Source organism: Bufo gargarizans, chromosome 8 (genome assembly GCF_014858855.1).
Source record: "Bufo gargarizans isolate SCDJY-AF-19 chromosome 8, ASM1485885v1, whole genome shotgun sequence".
Lineage (NCBI taxonomy): Eukaryota > Metazoa > Chordata > Amphibia > Anura > Bufonidae > Bufo > Bufo gargarizans.
Genome location: NC_058087.1, coordinates 192,514,965 through 192,530,782, shown reverse-complemented (window position 1 = coordinate 192,530,782; position 15,818 = coordinate 192,514,965). Strand labels below are relative to the sequence as shown.

Here is a 15,818-nt window from a genome sequence, read left to right as displayed (position 1 = left end):
ATACAGGGAATCCCCCCAATGACGAGACAAGGCTCCGTGTTGAGGGTCAGCAGTGCTCTCACTGTACTTCAAGTACAGCCTCTTTTATTCATAAAAAACAAACATAGTACTGCCCACAGGGTTTTGAAATCCAACCAATCAATATCTTACAACACACACAATGCAAGTACAGCAACCAATCGTTCCCGCCCCCTAGAGGACCAGAAGGGAGACTGCGACACAGGACAGATACAACACATCCCCACAATGCATCATGGTTTCCTCCTCTCTGTTCCAGAGACAACCGAGGGCAATCCAATTATCTCTCAGGACAAAGGGAGATCGCCAATACACATGTGGAGACAACAGGACAGACATCACCATTTAAACACACAATGGGACAATAGAACCACACCCAGCATATTCCTCCCAAGCTGACAAGTTACACTTATTATAAGTTGTTACAACTTTGTGAGGTTACATTGTCCATACTTATAACTTACATCAATTTAAACAGTATAACTTGGGGACAAACCTATCCAAAATTCACTTGAATAGGTTCAGGGGTTTAAAAGTTAGCAAAAGTATCTCAAAGGGCCGTAATCCTGGGGCAGGAGGCTGGCAAACAGCCCCCTACAAAACACCGTGGCGAGGTCTGTTTCGCCACATTCTGCAATGGCCGAGTCAATCCCCGGACCTGAAGCCGATTGAGCATTTCACTTGCTGAAGACAAAACTGAAGGGAAAATGCCCCAAGAACAAGCAGGAGCTGAAGACAGTGGCAGTAGAGGCCGGGCCGAGCATCACCAGGGATGAGACCAGCGTCTGGGGATGTCTGTGCGTTCCAGACTTCAGGCTGTAACTGACGGCAAAGGATTTGCAACAAAGTATTAAAAAGTGAAAGTTTGATTTATGATTATTATTCTGTCCCATTACTTCTGGTCCCTTAACACGTGGGAGGCACAGATGCAACTGCTGTAATTCCTGCATCGGTCACCTGATCTGGATGGAAATCCCTCAGATTACAGCTGACAGTCTGCAGGTACAGCTGACAGTCTGCAGGTAAAGCACATCTTGTCCATTTCATTTCACATCCATTGTGGCGGTGTATAGAGCCAAAAATGTTACAATTGTGTCCGTGTCCCAATATTTATGGGCCTGACTGTATAAGATGGGCCTATAAACAAACCGGAAGTGACGTTGGCTTCTGATCCCTCCCCACCATGTGCTTCTCTCAAACCGATAATGACACAGGCAGGTATATATTTTGTTCTTGTGCATACTATTTGCTCCTGAGGAAGGGGGTGTTTTCTGTAAACCCCCGAAACGTGATGAGCCTTGATTTCAATAAAGGGAATCTTCCAGAAGTCCCGTCGGTGGTTGCTGCGGTTATTCCTGCGATCCTGGCAGGGGCGTTCAGCCTGTGGGTGTCTCGAGCTTTATCCCATTAAGTTATCTAAGGCGCATTTATCTCCATTGGTGTTTTTACCGTCTTCGAGTGCTCCGATATACACCAGCTTGGTTATTGTATACTGACCCAGCTTTCTATTTGGGATTATCTCACACTATGATCTATTATATGTTATGCCTCATATTTAGTATTTGCCTTTAAACGCTGAACAATTTCTTCCCACGGATCTATAGTACTATTTAATCTGTGGACTGGCGCCCATGCAGTGGTTGGGTTCTTCCCGTTTTCTCTTTCCCCTTAGACTGCACACAACTCTTAACTCACTTGCTCAGAGACTCCATATAGGATGTTTGAGAAGTAGTGCACAGCATAGAAGTGAATAAAGCACTTGGGGTGAGATATACCACTATTGGCTGTATTTACAGAAGAGTCTGCTCCCTAACTGCTGAGAAGACTAGGAGCCCATTTCTGCCTGGTCTCTGCTTATTTCTCACTTCTAAGGGCAGCTGTAATCTGATCCCTCAGTGAGCCGTCTCCCAGGGCAGATTTATCACAGAGCGGTGGGTTAACTGGAGACCACCGCACTTCTCTCTGAAAGAAGCCTTCCCATAAATACTCAGGCACATTAGGAAGGTGGCTGTAGTACTGATCCTCCTGGTCCTCTGTGTCATGTGACTGACTCTGCAGTGGACACGGCGTCCTTACATGTGGACAGAAGTCAGTGTCTCTTTTCAGTCCGGTCAAAGCCTTTGTGTCTGGTCTGATAGGTGTTGGTCCAAGTGTTGGCTGGAGGACTTCGGTTCGACCACCACCAAGCGCTCTCCCCATAGAAGTGAGTGGGAGAGCGGTACGTGCATGACCAGCCACCGCTACCATTCACTTCTATGGGCTGATGGAAATAGCCGAGTCAGCACTATTTTGACGGCCCTGTGAGACATGAATGGAGAGTGGGTGCACATGCGCAGTGAGCTCTCCACCACTTTGTGGGACTCTTGATATAGGTTGGACCAGCACCTACCAATTGTCTGAGATGAGACAACCCCTCTGATGTTACTCTGGTTCAGGGGGTGCGGAGGTGCCCCATATGTGGTCACAAGCCGTCCTCTGGCTGCCCGACGGGCTCAGAATCTGGGCTTTTACTGAAATGACTTGTTATAGGGCGATGGAGTTTTCAGGACAGCTTGGAGTTGTCGTAGCTGGAGGACGCCCAAGACTGCCAGAACGAGGGGAGACCGGAGTCCTACACCCGCCTCTCCTCCTTCTGGCCGTCAGTCCTGTGTCCCTTTCGTGCCAAGAGTTTTCTGAGAACTGCGACTCTCTTAAGTGTCACTTAATTTTTTTCTGTGGCTGGCGCCGTGTTGTAAGGCTCCTTATTCAGTAGGTTTGCACTAAGCTATCCGCAGTATAGGTCGTCGGGTCAGTGTGGGTCCTAGGCCCGTGACGTCGCGCTCATCGCTGAGCGCAATACCAAACATGTCCACTGTACAATGTGTGGCGCAGTGCTTAGGGAGAAGGCTGCAGTGCTCCCAGGAGATCTGGTGCCTTCTCTAACAGCCGGCAGTAACAGCCGGCGGTATCCCGGGTGTCACCCATCAGGTACTGATAACCGACCCTGGGGATACTCCTTTAAGCCCCTATACCAGGCATGGCCAACCTGTGGCTCTCCAGCTGTTGTAAAACTAAAATTCCCACCATGCCCTACTGTAGGCTGATAGCAGTTGGCAGTCTTGGCATGCTGGGAGTTGTAGTTTTGCAACATCTGGAGAGCCTCAGGTTGGCCATCCCTGCCCTATACGGTTATGGGCTTTGCTGTGCACTAGAAATGGCGCTCTTGGGGTTGATAGCATTATTTTTTTTTGTTATATTCAAGAACCTGTGGCCAGGCCGCTGTGTGGGGCTTTTTTTGGAGGCCGGGCTGTGGTGTTTATTGGTCCCATATTGCGGTCCATACGAGGTTCTAACCACTTATTATTTCTGAAGTGATCAAAAGCTGTGATTCTGCCTGTACAGACCTGACTGCGGCGGCCTGTGTCTCCACCACCCCACCCCCGATCCTGCCTGTACAGACCACCTGACTGCGGCGGCCTGTGTCTCCACCACCCCACCCCCGATCCTGCCTGTACAGACCACCTGACTCCGGCGGCCTGTGTCTCCACCCCACTCCCCGATCCTGCCTGTACAGACCTGACTGCGGCGGCCTGTGTCTCCACCACCCCACCCCCGATCCTGCCTGTACAGACCTGACTGCGGCGGCCTGTGTCTCCACCACCCCACCCCCGATCCTGCCTGTACAGACCTGACTGCGGCGGCCTGTGTCTCCACCACCCCACCCCCGATCCTGCCTGTACAGACCACCTGACTCCGGCGGCCTGTGTCTCCACCCCACTCCCCGATCCTGCCTGTACAGACCTGACTGCGGCGGCCTGTGTCTCCACCACCCCACCCCCGATCCTGCCTGTACAGACCTGACTGCGGCGGCCTGTGTCTCCACCCCACCCCCGATCCTGCCTGTACAGACCACCTGACTGCGGCGGCCTGTGTCTCCACCACCCCACCCCCGATCCTGCCTGTACAGACCACCTGACTGCGGCGGCCTGTGTCTCCACCCCCCCCCCTGATCCTGCCTGTACAGACCTGACTGCGGCGGCCTGTGTCTCCACCACCCCACCCCCGATCCTGCCTGTACAGACCTGACTGCGGCGGCCTGTGTCTCCACCCCACCCCCGATCCTGCCTGTACAGACCACCTGACTGCGGCGGCCTGTGTCTCCACCACCCCACCCCCGATCCTGCCTGTACAGACCACCTGACTGCGGCGGCCTGTGTCTCCACCCCACCCCCTGATCCTGCCTGTACAGACCTGACTGCGGCGGCCTGTGTCTCCACCACCCCACCCCCGATCCTGCCTGTACAGACCACCTGACTGCGGCGGCCTGTGTCTCCACCCCACCCCCTGATCCTGCCTGTACAGACCTGACTGCGGCGGCCTGTGTCTCCACCACCCCACCCCCGATCCTGCCTGTACAGACCTGACTGCGGCGGCCTGTGTCTCCACCACCCCACCCCCGATCCTGCCTGTACAGACCACCTGACTGCGGCGGCCTGTGTCTCCACCCCCACCCCGATCCTGCCTGTACAGACCTGACTGCGGCGGCCTGTGTCTCCACCCCACCCCCCGATCCTGCCTGTACAGACCTGACTCCGGCGGCCTGTGTCTCCACCCCACCCCCGATCCTGCCTGTACAGACCTGACTGCGGCGGCCTGTGTCTCCACCCCCACCCCCGATCCTGCCTGTACAGACCACCTGACTGCGGCGGCCTGTGTCTCCACCACCCCACCCCCGATCCTGCCTGTACAGACCACCTGACTGCGGCGGCCTGTGTCTCCACCACCCCACCCCCGATCCTGCCTGTACAGACCTGACTGCGGCGGCCTGTGTCTCAACCACCCCACCCCCGATCCTGCCTGTACAGACCTGACTGCGGCGGCCTGTGTCTCCACCACCCCACCCCCGATCCTGCCTGTACAGACCACCTGACTGCGGCGGCCTGTGTCTCCCCCCCACCCCCCGATCCTGCCTGTACAGACCACCTGACTGCGGCGGCCTGTGTCTCCACCCCACCCCCCGATCCTGCCTGTACAGACCACCTGACTGCAGAGGCCTGTGTCTCCACCACCCCCCCCCCTATCCTGCCTGTACAGACCACCTGACTGCGGCGGCCTGTGTCTCCACCACCCCACCCCCGATCCTGCCTGTACAGACCACCTGACTGCGGCGGCCTGACTGTGGGGTGGAGACACAGGGTGGGGTGGAGGTGGGGTGGAGACCACCTGACTGCGGCGGCCTGTGTCTCCACCACCCCACCCCCGATCCTGCCTGTACAGACCACCTGACTGCGGCGGCCTGTGTCTCCACCACTCCACCCCCGATCCTGCCTGTACAGACCTGACTGCGGCGGCCTGTGTCTCCACCACCCCACCCCCGATCCTGCCTGTACAGACCTGACTGCGGCGGCCTGTGTCTCCACCCCACCCCCGATCCTGCCTGTACAGACCTGACTGCGGCGGCCTGTGTCTCCACCACCCCACCCCCGATCCTGCCTGTACAGACCTGACTGCGGCGGCCTGTGTCTCCACCACCCCACCCCCGATCCTGCCTGTACAGACCTGACTGCGGCGGCCTGTGTCTCCACCACACCACCCCCGATCCTGCCTGTACAGACCTGACTCCGGCGGCCTGTGTCTCCACCACACCACCCCCGATCCTGCCTGTACAGACCTGACTCCGGCGGCCTGTGTCTCCACCCCCACCCCCGATCCTGCCTGTACAGACCACCTGACTGCAGAGGCCTGTGTCTCCACCACCCCACCCCCTATCCTGCCTGTACAGACCACCTGACTGCGGCGGCCTGTGTCTCCACCACCCCACCCCCGATCCTGCCTGTACAGACCAGACTGCGGCGGCCTGTGTCTCCACCCCACCCCCCGATCCTGCCTGTACAGACCACCTGACTGCGGCGGCCTGTGTCTCCACCACCCCACCCCCGATCCTGCCTGTACAGACCTGACTGCGGCGGCCTGTGTCTCCACCACCCCACCCCCGATCCTGCCTGTACAGACCTGACTGCGGCGGCCTGTGTCTCCACCCCACCCCCGATCCTGCCTGTACAGACCTGACTGCGGCGGCCTGTGTCTCCACCCCACCCCCGATCCTGCCTGTACAGACCTGACTGCGGCGGCCTGTGTCTCCACCACCCCACCCCCGATCCTGCCTGTACAGACCTGACTGCGGCGGCCTGTGTCTCCACCACCCCACCCCCGATCCTGCCTGTACAGACCTGACTCCGGCGGCCTGTGTCTCCACCCCACCCCCGATCCTGCCTGTACAGACCACCTGACTGCAGAGGCCTGTGTCTCCACCACCCCACCCCCGATCCTGCCTGTACAGACCTGACTCCGGCGGCCTGTGTCTCCACCCCACCCCCGATCCTGCCTGTACAGACCACCTGACTGCGGCGGCCTGTGTCTCCACCACCCCACCCCCGATCCTGCCTGTACAGACCTGACTGCGGCGGCCTGTGTCTCCACCACCCCACCCCCGATCCTGCCTGTACAGACCTGACTGCGGCGGCCTGTGTCTCCACCACCCCACCCCCGATCCTGCCTGTACAGACCTGACTCCGGCGGCCTGTGTCTCCACCCCACCCCCGATCCTGCCTGTACAGACCACCTGACTGCGGCGGCCTGTGTCTCCACCACCCCACCCCCGATCCTGCCTGTACAGACCTGACTGCGGCGGCCTGTGTCTCCACCACCCCACCCCCGATCCTGCCTGTACAGACCTGACTCCGGCGGCCTGTGTCTCCACCCCACCCCCGATCCTGCCTGTACAGACCACCTGACTGCGGCGGCCTGTGTCTCCACCACCCCACCCCCGATCCTGCCTGTACAGACCTGACTGCGGCGGCCTGTGTCTCCACCACCCCACCCCCTGATCCTGCCTGTACAGACCACCTGACTGCGGCGGCCTGTGTCTCCACCACCCCACCCCCTGATCCTGCCTGTACAGACCACCTGACTGCGGCGGCCTGTGTCTCCACCACCCCACCCCCTGATCCTGCCTGTACAGACCACCTGACTGCGGCGGCCTGTGTCTCCACCTCTGAGCACACATTATTGACCACTCTTTCCTGCAGGCCTCGGACATATTGACCAGCGCCAACCCCCCCATGTCTCCAGACTCCAGTGGGGAGCTGTCTCCATTTGACCTATCTGGAGACTTAGGGGACATATGCCCGGGCTCCCCCACCGATGATGGACTGGATGGGAACCAGCTGGACAGTTCAGCGGGACAGAAGTGGGACAATCACACGGAGATTGCCGAGCAGGCCAAACATGTGAGTGCCCGCAGGGCTGGTCGCCCACTTACACCCTGTTACCACTATATCTGCTCATTGTCCTCTTCCATTTCTTGACCAGGAAGCTGAGATTGAGAATAGAATAGCAGAGCTACGTAAGGAGGGCTTCTGGACTCCGCGGCGCCTATCAAAGTTTCCAGAACCCACTCGTCCTAAAGTGCAGTGGGACTATTTGTGTGAAGAGATGCAATGGCTGGCTGCAGACTTCGGCCAAGAAAGACGCTGGAAGAGGGGTGTGGCCAGGAAGGTAAGCTCTACTACTCCTGCCTCCATCGTCTCCCTGTGTATGGAGCTCTACTACTCCTGCCTCCATCGTCTCCCTGTGTATGGAGCTCTACTACTCCTGCCTCCATCGTATCCCTGTGTATAGAGCTCTACTACTCCTGCCTCCATAGTCTCCCTGTGTATAGAGCTCTACTACTCCTGCCTCCATCGTCTCCCTGTGTATGGAGCTCTACTACTCCTGCCTCCATCGTCTCCCTGTGTATGGAGCTCTACTACTCCTGCCTCCATAGTCTCCCTGTGTATGGAGCTCTACTACTCCTGCCTCCATAGTCTCCCTGTGTATGGAGCTCTACTACTCCTGCCTCCATCGTCTCCCTGTGTATGGAGCTCTACTACTCCTGCCTCCATCGTCTCCCTGTGTATGGAGCTCTACTACTCCTGCCTCCATCGTATCCCTGTGTATGGAGCTCTACTACTCCTGCCTCCATCGTATCCCTGTGTATGGAGCTCTACTACTCCTGCCTCCATCGTATCCCTGTGTATGGAGCTCTACTACTCCTGCCTCCATCGTATCCCTGTGTATGGAGCTCTACTACTCCTGCCTCCATCGTATCCCTGTGTATGGAGCTCTACTACTCCTGCCTCCATCGTATCCCTGTGTATGGAGCTCTACTACTCCTGCCTCCATCGTATCCCTGTGTATGGAGCTCTACTACTCCTGCCTCCATCGTATCCCTGTGTATGGAGCTCTACTACTCCTGCCTCCATCGTATCCCTGTGTATGGAGCTCTACTACTCCTGCCTCCATCGTATCCCTGTGTATGGAGCTCTACTACTCCTGCCTCCATCGTATCCCTGTGTATGGAGCTCTACTACTCCTGCCTCCATCGTATCCCTGTGTATGGAGCTCTACTACTACTATATCGGTCATGGCCCTGTGGGGTGGCCCCCGTCTCTCTCGTCTACTCTCTCAGGCCTCTGTTGCTCATGTTTGCAGGTTGTCCGGATGGTGGTTCGTCACCACGAGGAGTTGAAGCAGAAGGAGGAGAGAGCCCGGAGAGAAGAGCAGGCCAAGCTGAGGCGCATCGCCACCTCCATTGCTAAGGAAGTGCGGCAGTTCTGGACTAACGTGGAGAAGGTGGGTTTCTGTGCTCCACTCACTGTTAGTCCGTGGCTCCATGTACGGAGTGACTGGAGGGGCTGCCGGCCCTGAGCCTTCCTCAGTTTAAGACATTCACCGCCATCATGGCGTCTTGGGCTTTGCTTTGTGTTTTAGGTGGTGCAGTTTAAGCAGCAGTCCCGTCTGGAGGAGAAAAGGAAGAAGGCCTTGGACCTGCAGCTGGACTTTATTGTTGGCCAGACAGAGAAATATTCCGACCTTCTCAGCCAAAGTCTAAGTGAAACTATTCCTGTCAGTAAGACCAGCTCCTCGTGTGTTGGCTCGTCCCAGGGAGGCTCGCTTCGGACCAGTCCGGCCCCATCCATCTGCCGGAAAGGTGAGCAGAGCGAGAGGCCACATTGTGAGGGTTGCACTAATAAAACAGGTCCCTGCCTGGTTCTGTAGGCTTGGATTTGGTAGCTGGTGCCATAGGAAATTCTCTGTTGTGGCACAGTGGCCTTCTCGTGACACGAAGACACATACAGAGGGACACGTGTCTCATGAATGATGGCTTATATGGAGGGGTGATCTGCATGAGGACCTTAGTCTGTGCTCCGTCCTTACAGCAGCAGATGGAGATGGTGACTTTCTGCCTCATGATTCTGAAGAGGAAGAGGAGGATGATGAAGCGACTATAGAGATAGAGGAGCAGCAGGAGGGGAATGATGCAGAGGCTCATCGTCTGGAGCTAGAACTCCTCAAGCGGGAGAGTGAGCTACCTCTAGATGAGCTGCTGCAGAACCTGCCTCCTGAGGTCCTACAGGATGACTGTCTCATGCAGGTATGTGTGCTCCAGCGTGCCATGAAGTTCTTCCTTGGGGCTGTTTGTCCTTCAGTGAGACTTCTCCGATGACAGAGGAACAGTTTTCTTGGATATATGAATGTCTTTAAGTCTGTATCCAGTAACCTGATTTACATAAGAGGTGGGCTTCCAAGAGGCGGCCGGCCGTCCTGCTGCGTATGGTCCCTGTTCCAGCGCTGTGTGCGCCCTGTCCTCGCGCCGCTGCTGTGTGCGCCCTGTCCTCGCGCCGCTGCTGTGTGCGCCCTGTCCTCGCGCCGCTGCTGTGTGCGCCCTGTCCTCGCGCCGCTGCTGTGTGCGCCCTGTCCTCGCGCCGCTGCTGTGTGCGCCCTGTCCTCGCGCCGCTGCTGTGTGCGCCCTGTCCTCGCGCCGCTGCTGTGTGCGCCCTGTCCTCGCGCCGCTGCTGTGTGCGCCCTGTCCTCGCGCCGCTGCTGTGTGCGCCCTGTCCTCGCGCCGCTGCTGTGTGCGCCCTGTCCTCGCGCCGCTGCTGTGTGCGCCCTGTCCTCGCGCCGCTGCTGTGTGCGCCCTGTCCTCGCGCCTGTCCAGTGGTAGGACTTCTGTAATCACGGTTTTTGGCCACTTGTGCAGCTTTTAGCTGTGAGATCTGATGTAGGATCAGCTGGAAATATTTTTTAAAATTAAATTTTTTGTTTAATTAGGATCCTGTTTCCAGTGAAGAAGGCACAGAGGAGGAGGAGGAAGAGGAGCAAGTGGAGGAGGAAGATGATGAGTTCACAGCAAATGAGGATGAAGGTGCCAGCTTTTAAATTGTGTAGTGACTGGAACTTAGTTTGTGTGTGTGGGACACCGGCTCTTGGGGTTGTGTGTGTGTGTGAGACCGGCTCTTGGGGTTGTGTGTGTGTGAGAGACCGGCTCTTGGGGTTGTGTGTGTGTGAGACCGGCTCTTGGGGTTGTGTGTGTGTGTGAGAACGGTTCTTGGGGTGTGTGTGTGACACCGGCTCTTGGGGTGTGTGTGTGTGTGAGACCGGCTCTTGGGGTTGTGTGTGTGTGTGAGACCGGCTCTTGTGTGAGACCGGCTCTTGGGGTTGTGTGTGTGTGTGAGAACGGTTCTTGGGGTGTGTGTGTGTGTGACACCGGCTCTTGGGGTTGTGTGTGTGTGTGACACCGGCTCTTGGGGTTGTGTGTGTGTGTGAGACCGGCTCTTGGGGTTGTGTGTGTGTGTGTGAGAACGGTTCTTGGGGTGTGTGTGTGACACCGGTTCTTGGGGTGTGTGTGTGACACCGGCTCTTGGGGTTGTGTGTGTGTGTGAGAACGGTTCTTGGGGTGTGTGTGTGACACCGGCTCTTGGGGTGTGTGTGTGTGTGAGACCGGCTCTTGGGGTTGTGTGTGTGTGTGTGTGAGACCGGCTCTTGGGGTTGTGTGTGTGTGTGAGACCGGCTCTTGGGGTTGTGTGTGTGTGTGTGTGCGAGACCGGCTCTTGGGGTTGTGTGTGTGTGTGTGTGTGAGACCGGCTCTTGGGGTTGTGTGTGTGTGTGAGAACGGTTCTTGGGGTGTGTGTGTGACACCGGCTCTTGGGGTGTGTGTGTGTGTGAGACCGGCTCTTGGGGTTGTGTGTGTGTGTGAGACCGGCTCTTGTGTGAGACCGGCTCTTGGGGTTGTGTGTGTGTGTGAGAACGGTTCTTGGGGTGTGTGTGTGTGACACCGGCTCTTGGGGTTGTGTGTGTGTGTGACACCGGCTCTTGGGGTTGTGTGTGTGTGAGACCGGCTCTTGGGGTTGTGTGTGTGTGTGTGAGAACGGTTCTTGGGGTGTGTGTGTGTGACACCGGTTCTTGGGGTGTGTGTGTGACACCGGCTCTTGGGGTTGTGTGTGTGTGTGAGAACGGTTCTTGGGGTGTGTGTGTGACACCGGCTCTTGGGGTGTGTGTGTGTGTGAGACCGGCTCTTGGGGTTGTGTGTGTGTGTGTGTGTGTGAGACCGGCTCTTGGGGTTGTGTGTGTGTGTGAGACCGGCTCTTGGGGTTGTGTGTGTGTGTGTGTGTGTGAGACCGGCTCTTGGGGTTGTGTGTGTGTGTGTGTGAGACCGGCTCTTGGGGTTGTGTGTGTGTGTGAGACCGGCTCTTGGGGTTGTGTGTGTGTGAGACCGGCTCTTGGGGTTGTGTGTGTGTGTGTGTGTGAGACCGGCTCTTGGGGTTGTGTGTGTGTGAGACCGGCTCTTGGGGTTGTGTGTGTGTGAGACCGGCTCTTGGGGTTGTGTGTGTGTGAGACCGGCTCTTGGGGTTGTGTGTGTGTGTGTGAGACCGGCTCTTGGGGTTGTGTGTGTGTGTGAGACCGGCTCTTGGGGTTGTGTGTGTGTGTGAGACCGGCTCTTGGGGTTGTGTTTGTGTGTGACACCGGCTCTTGGGGTTGTGTGTGTGGTGTGACACCGGCTCTTGGGGTTGTGTGTGTGTGTGTGACACCGGCTCTTGGGGTTGTGTGTGTGTGTGTGTGACACCGGCTCTTGGGGTTGTGTGTGTGTGTGTGTGACACCGGCTCTTGGGGTTGTGTGTGTGTGTGTGTGTGACACCGGCTTCTTGGGGTTGTGTGTGTGTGTGTGTGTGACACCGGCTCTTGGGGTTGTGTGTGTGTGTGTGTGACACCGGCTCTTGGGGTTGTGTGTGTGTGTGTGTGACACCGGCTCTTGGGGTTGTGTGTGTGTGTGTGTGACACCGGCTCTTGGGGTTGTGTGTGTGTGTGTGTGACACCGGCTCTTGGGGTTGTGTGTGTGTGTGTGTGTGTGTGACACCGGCTCTTGGGTTGTGTGTGTTGTGTGTGTGTGTGTGACACCGGCTCTTGGGGTTGTGTGTGTGTGTGTGGTGTGTGGGACACCGGCTCTTGGGGTTGTGTGTGTGTGTGTGTGTGACACCGGCTCTTGGGGTTGTGTGTGTGGTGTGTGTGACACCGGCTCTTGGGGTTGTGTGTGGTGTGTGTGTGACACCGGCTCTTGGGGTTGTGTGTGTGTGTGTGTGACACCGGCTCTTGGGGTTGTGTGTGTGTGTGTGTGACACCGGCTCTTGGGGTTGTGTGTGTGTGTGTGACACCGGCTCTTGGGGTTGTGTGTGTGTGTGTGACACCGGCTCTTGGGGTTTGTGTGTGTGTGTGACACCGGCTCTTGGGGTTGTGTGTGTGTGAGACCGGCTCTTGGGGTTGTGTGTGTGGAGACCGGCTCTTGGGGTTGTGTGTGTGTGAGACCGGCTCTTGGGGTTGTGTGTGTGTGAGACCGGCTCTTGGGGTTGTGTGTGTGTGAGACCGGCTCTTGGGGTTTGTGTGTGTGTGAGACCGGCTCTTGGGGTTGTGTGTGTGTGAGACCGGCTCTTGGGGTTGTGGTTTGTGTGTGACACCGGCTCTTGGGGTTGTGTGTGTGTGTGTGAGACACCGGCTCTTGGGGTTGTGTGTGTGTGTGTGAGACACCGGCTCTTGGGGTTGTGTGTGTGTGTGTGAGACACCGGCTCTTGGGGTTGTGTGTGTGTGTGTGAGACACCGGCTCTTGGGGTTGTGTGTGTGTGGACACCGGCTCTTGGGGTTGTGTGTGTGTGTGACACCGGCTCTTGGGTTGTGTGTGTGTGTGTGACACCGGCTCTTGGGGTTGTGTGTGTGTGTGTGAGACACCGGCTCTTGGGGTTGTGTGTGTGTGTGTGTGACACCGGCTCTTGGGGTTGTGTGTGTGTGTGTGTGTGACACCGGCTCTTGGGGTTGTGTGTGTGTGTGTGTGTGTGTGACACCGGCTCTTGGGGTTGTGTGTGTGACACCGGCTCTTGGGGTTGTGTGTGTGTGTGACACCGGCTCTTGGGGTTGTGTGTGTGTGTGTGTGTGACACCGGCTCTTGGGGTTGTGTGTGTGAGACTGGCTCTTGGGGTTGTGTGTGTGTGTGTGAGACCGGCTCTTGGGGTCGTGTGTGTGTGTGTGACACCGGCTCTTGGGGTTGTGTGTGTGTGTGTGTGACACCGGCTCTTGGGGTTGTGTGTGTGTGTGTGTGTGACACCGGCTCTTGGGGTTGTGTGTGTGTGTGTGTGACACCGGCTCTTGGGGTTGTGTGTGTGTGTGTGTGACACCGGCTCTTGGGGTTGTGTGTGTGTGTGTGTGAGTGTGTGACACCGGCTCTTGGGGTTGTGTGTGTGTGTGTGACACCGGCTCTTGGGGTTGTGTGTGTGACACCGGCTCTTGGGGTTGTGTGTGTGACACCGGCTCTTGGGGTTGTGTGTGTGACACCGGCTCTTGGGGTTGTGTGTGTGACACCGGCTCTTGGGGTTGTGTGTGTTTGTGACACCGGCTCTTGGGGTTGTGTGTGTTTGTGACACCGGCTCTTGGGGTTGTGTGTGTTGTGTGACACCGGCTCTTGGGGTTTGTGTGTGAGACACCGGCTCTTGGGGTTGTGTGTGAGACACCGGCTCTTGGGGTTGTGTGTGAGACACCGGCTCTTGGGGTTGTGTGTGTTTGTGACACCGGCTCTTGGGGTTGTGTGTGTGTGTGTGACACCGGCTCTTGGGGTTGTGTGTGAGACTGGCTCTTGGGTTTGTGTGTGTGTGTGTGTGACACCGGTTCTTGGGGTGTGTGTGTGACACTGGCTCTTGGGGGGGGGGGGGTGTGTGTGTGTTTGTGACACCGGCTCTTGGGGTTGTGTGTGTTTGTGACACCGGCTCTTGGGGTTGTGTGTGTTTGTGACACCGGCTCTTGGGGTTGTGTGTGTGTTTGTGACACCGGCTCTTGGGGTTGTGTGTGTGTGTGTGACACCGGCTCTTGGGGTTGTGTGTGAGACACCGGCTCTTGGGGTTGTGTGTGAGACACCGGCTCTTGGGGTTGTGTGTGAGACACCGGCTCTTGGGGTTGTGTGTGAGACACCGGCTCTTGGGGTTGTGTGTGTTTGTGACACCGGCTCTTGGGGTTGTGTGTGTGTGTGTGACACCGGCTCTTGGGGTTGTGTGTGAGACTGGCTCTTGGGTTGTGTGTGTGTGTGTGTGACACCGGTTCTTGGGGTGTGTGTGTGTGTGACACTGGCTCTTGGGGGGGGGGGTGTGTGTGTGTGTGACACCGGCTCTTGGGGTGTGTGTGTGTGTGTGTGTGTGACACCGGCTCTTGGGGTGTGTGTGTGTGTGTGTGTGTGTGTGTGACACCGGCTCTTGGGGTGTGTGTGTGTGTGTGACACCGGCTCTTGGGTTGTGTGTGTGTGTGTGACACCGGCTCTTGGGTTGTGTGTGTGTGTGTGAGACCGGCTCTTGGTTGTGTGTGTGTGTGTGACACCGGCTCTTGGGTGTGTGTGTGTGTGTGACACCGGCTCTTGGGGTGTGTGTGTGTGTGTGACACCGGCTCTTGGGGTGTGTGTGTGTGTGTGACACCGGCTCTTGGGGTGTGTGTGTGTGAGAGAGAGAGACTGGCTCTTGGGGTGTGTGTGTGTGTGACACCGGCTCTTGGGGTGTGTGTGTGTGTGTGTGACACCGGCTCTTGGGTTGTGTGTGTGTGTGTGTGACCGGCTCTTGGGGTGTGTGTGTGTGACACCGGCTCTTGGGTTGTGTGTGTGTGTGTGACACCGGCTCTTGGGTTGTGTGTGTGTGTGTGGACACCGGCTCTTGGGGTGTGTGTGTGTGAGACACCGGCTCTTGGGGTGTGTGTGTGTGTGTGACAACCTGGCTCTTGGGGTGTGTGTGTGTGAGAGAGAGAGACTGGCTCTTGGGGTGTGTGTGTGTGTGACACCGGCTCTTGGGGTGTGTGTGTGTGTGTGACCCGGCTCTTGGGGTGTGTGTGTGGTGTGACCGGCTCTTGGGGTGTGTGTGTGTGTGTGTGACACCGGCTCTTGGGGTGTGTGTGTGTGTGTGTGACACCGGCTCTTGGGGTGTGTGGTGTGTGACACCGGCTCTTGGGGTGTGTGTGTGTGTGACACCGGCTCTTGGGGTGTGTGTGTGTGTGACACTGGCTCTTGGGGGGGGGGGGGGGGGTGTGTGTGTGTGTGTGACACCGGCTCTTGGGTTGTGTGTGTGTGTGTGTGTGTGTGTGACACCGGCTCTTGGGGTGTGTGTGTGTGACACCGGCTCTTGGGTTGTGTGTGTGTGTGTGACACCGGCTCTTGGGTTGTGTGTGTGTGTGTGACACCGGCTCTTGGGGTGTGTGTGTGTGTGTGACACCGGCTCTTGGGTTGTGTGTGTGTGTGTGTGACACCGGCTCTTGGGTTGTGTGTGTGTGTGTGTGACACCGGCTCTTGGGTTGGTGTGTGTGTGTGTGTGACACCGGCTCTTGGGGTGTGTGTGTGTGTGTGTGTGACACCGGCTCTTGGGGTGTGTGTGTGTGTGACACCGGCTCTTGGGGTGTGTGTGTGTGTGACACGGCTCTTGGGGTGTGTG

General features: G+C 57.4%; 1 protein-coding gene across 3 annotated transcripts in view; it reads left to right on the top strand.

Moving 5' to 3' along the window:
- LOC122945070 (Snf2 related CREBBP activator protein) overlaps positions 1-15,818 on the top strand; it is a 59,707-nt gene that overhangs the window by 17,740 nt on the left and 26,149 nt on the right. For 2 of the 3 annotated variants that reach the window (XM_044303907.1, XM_044303905.1), the window contains exons 2-7: positions 7,086-7,286; positions 7,369-7,554; positions 8,530-8,670; positions 8,809-9,028; positions 9,258-9,472; positions 10,150-10,243. In XM_044303907.1, the coding sequence (XP_044159842.1) occupies positions 7,086-7,286; positions 7,369-7,554; positions 8,530-8,670; positions 8,809-9,028; positions 9,258-9,472; positions 10,150-10,243 (1,057 nt within the window). The remainder of the gene's footprint in view (positions 1-7,085; positions 7,287-7,368; positions 7,555-8,529; positions 8,671-8,808; positions 9,029-9,257; positions 9,473-10,149; positions 10,244-15,818) is intronic. The other variant, XM_044303906.1, reaches the window with a different exon arrangement.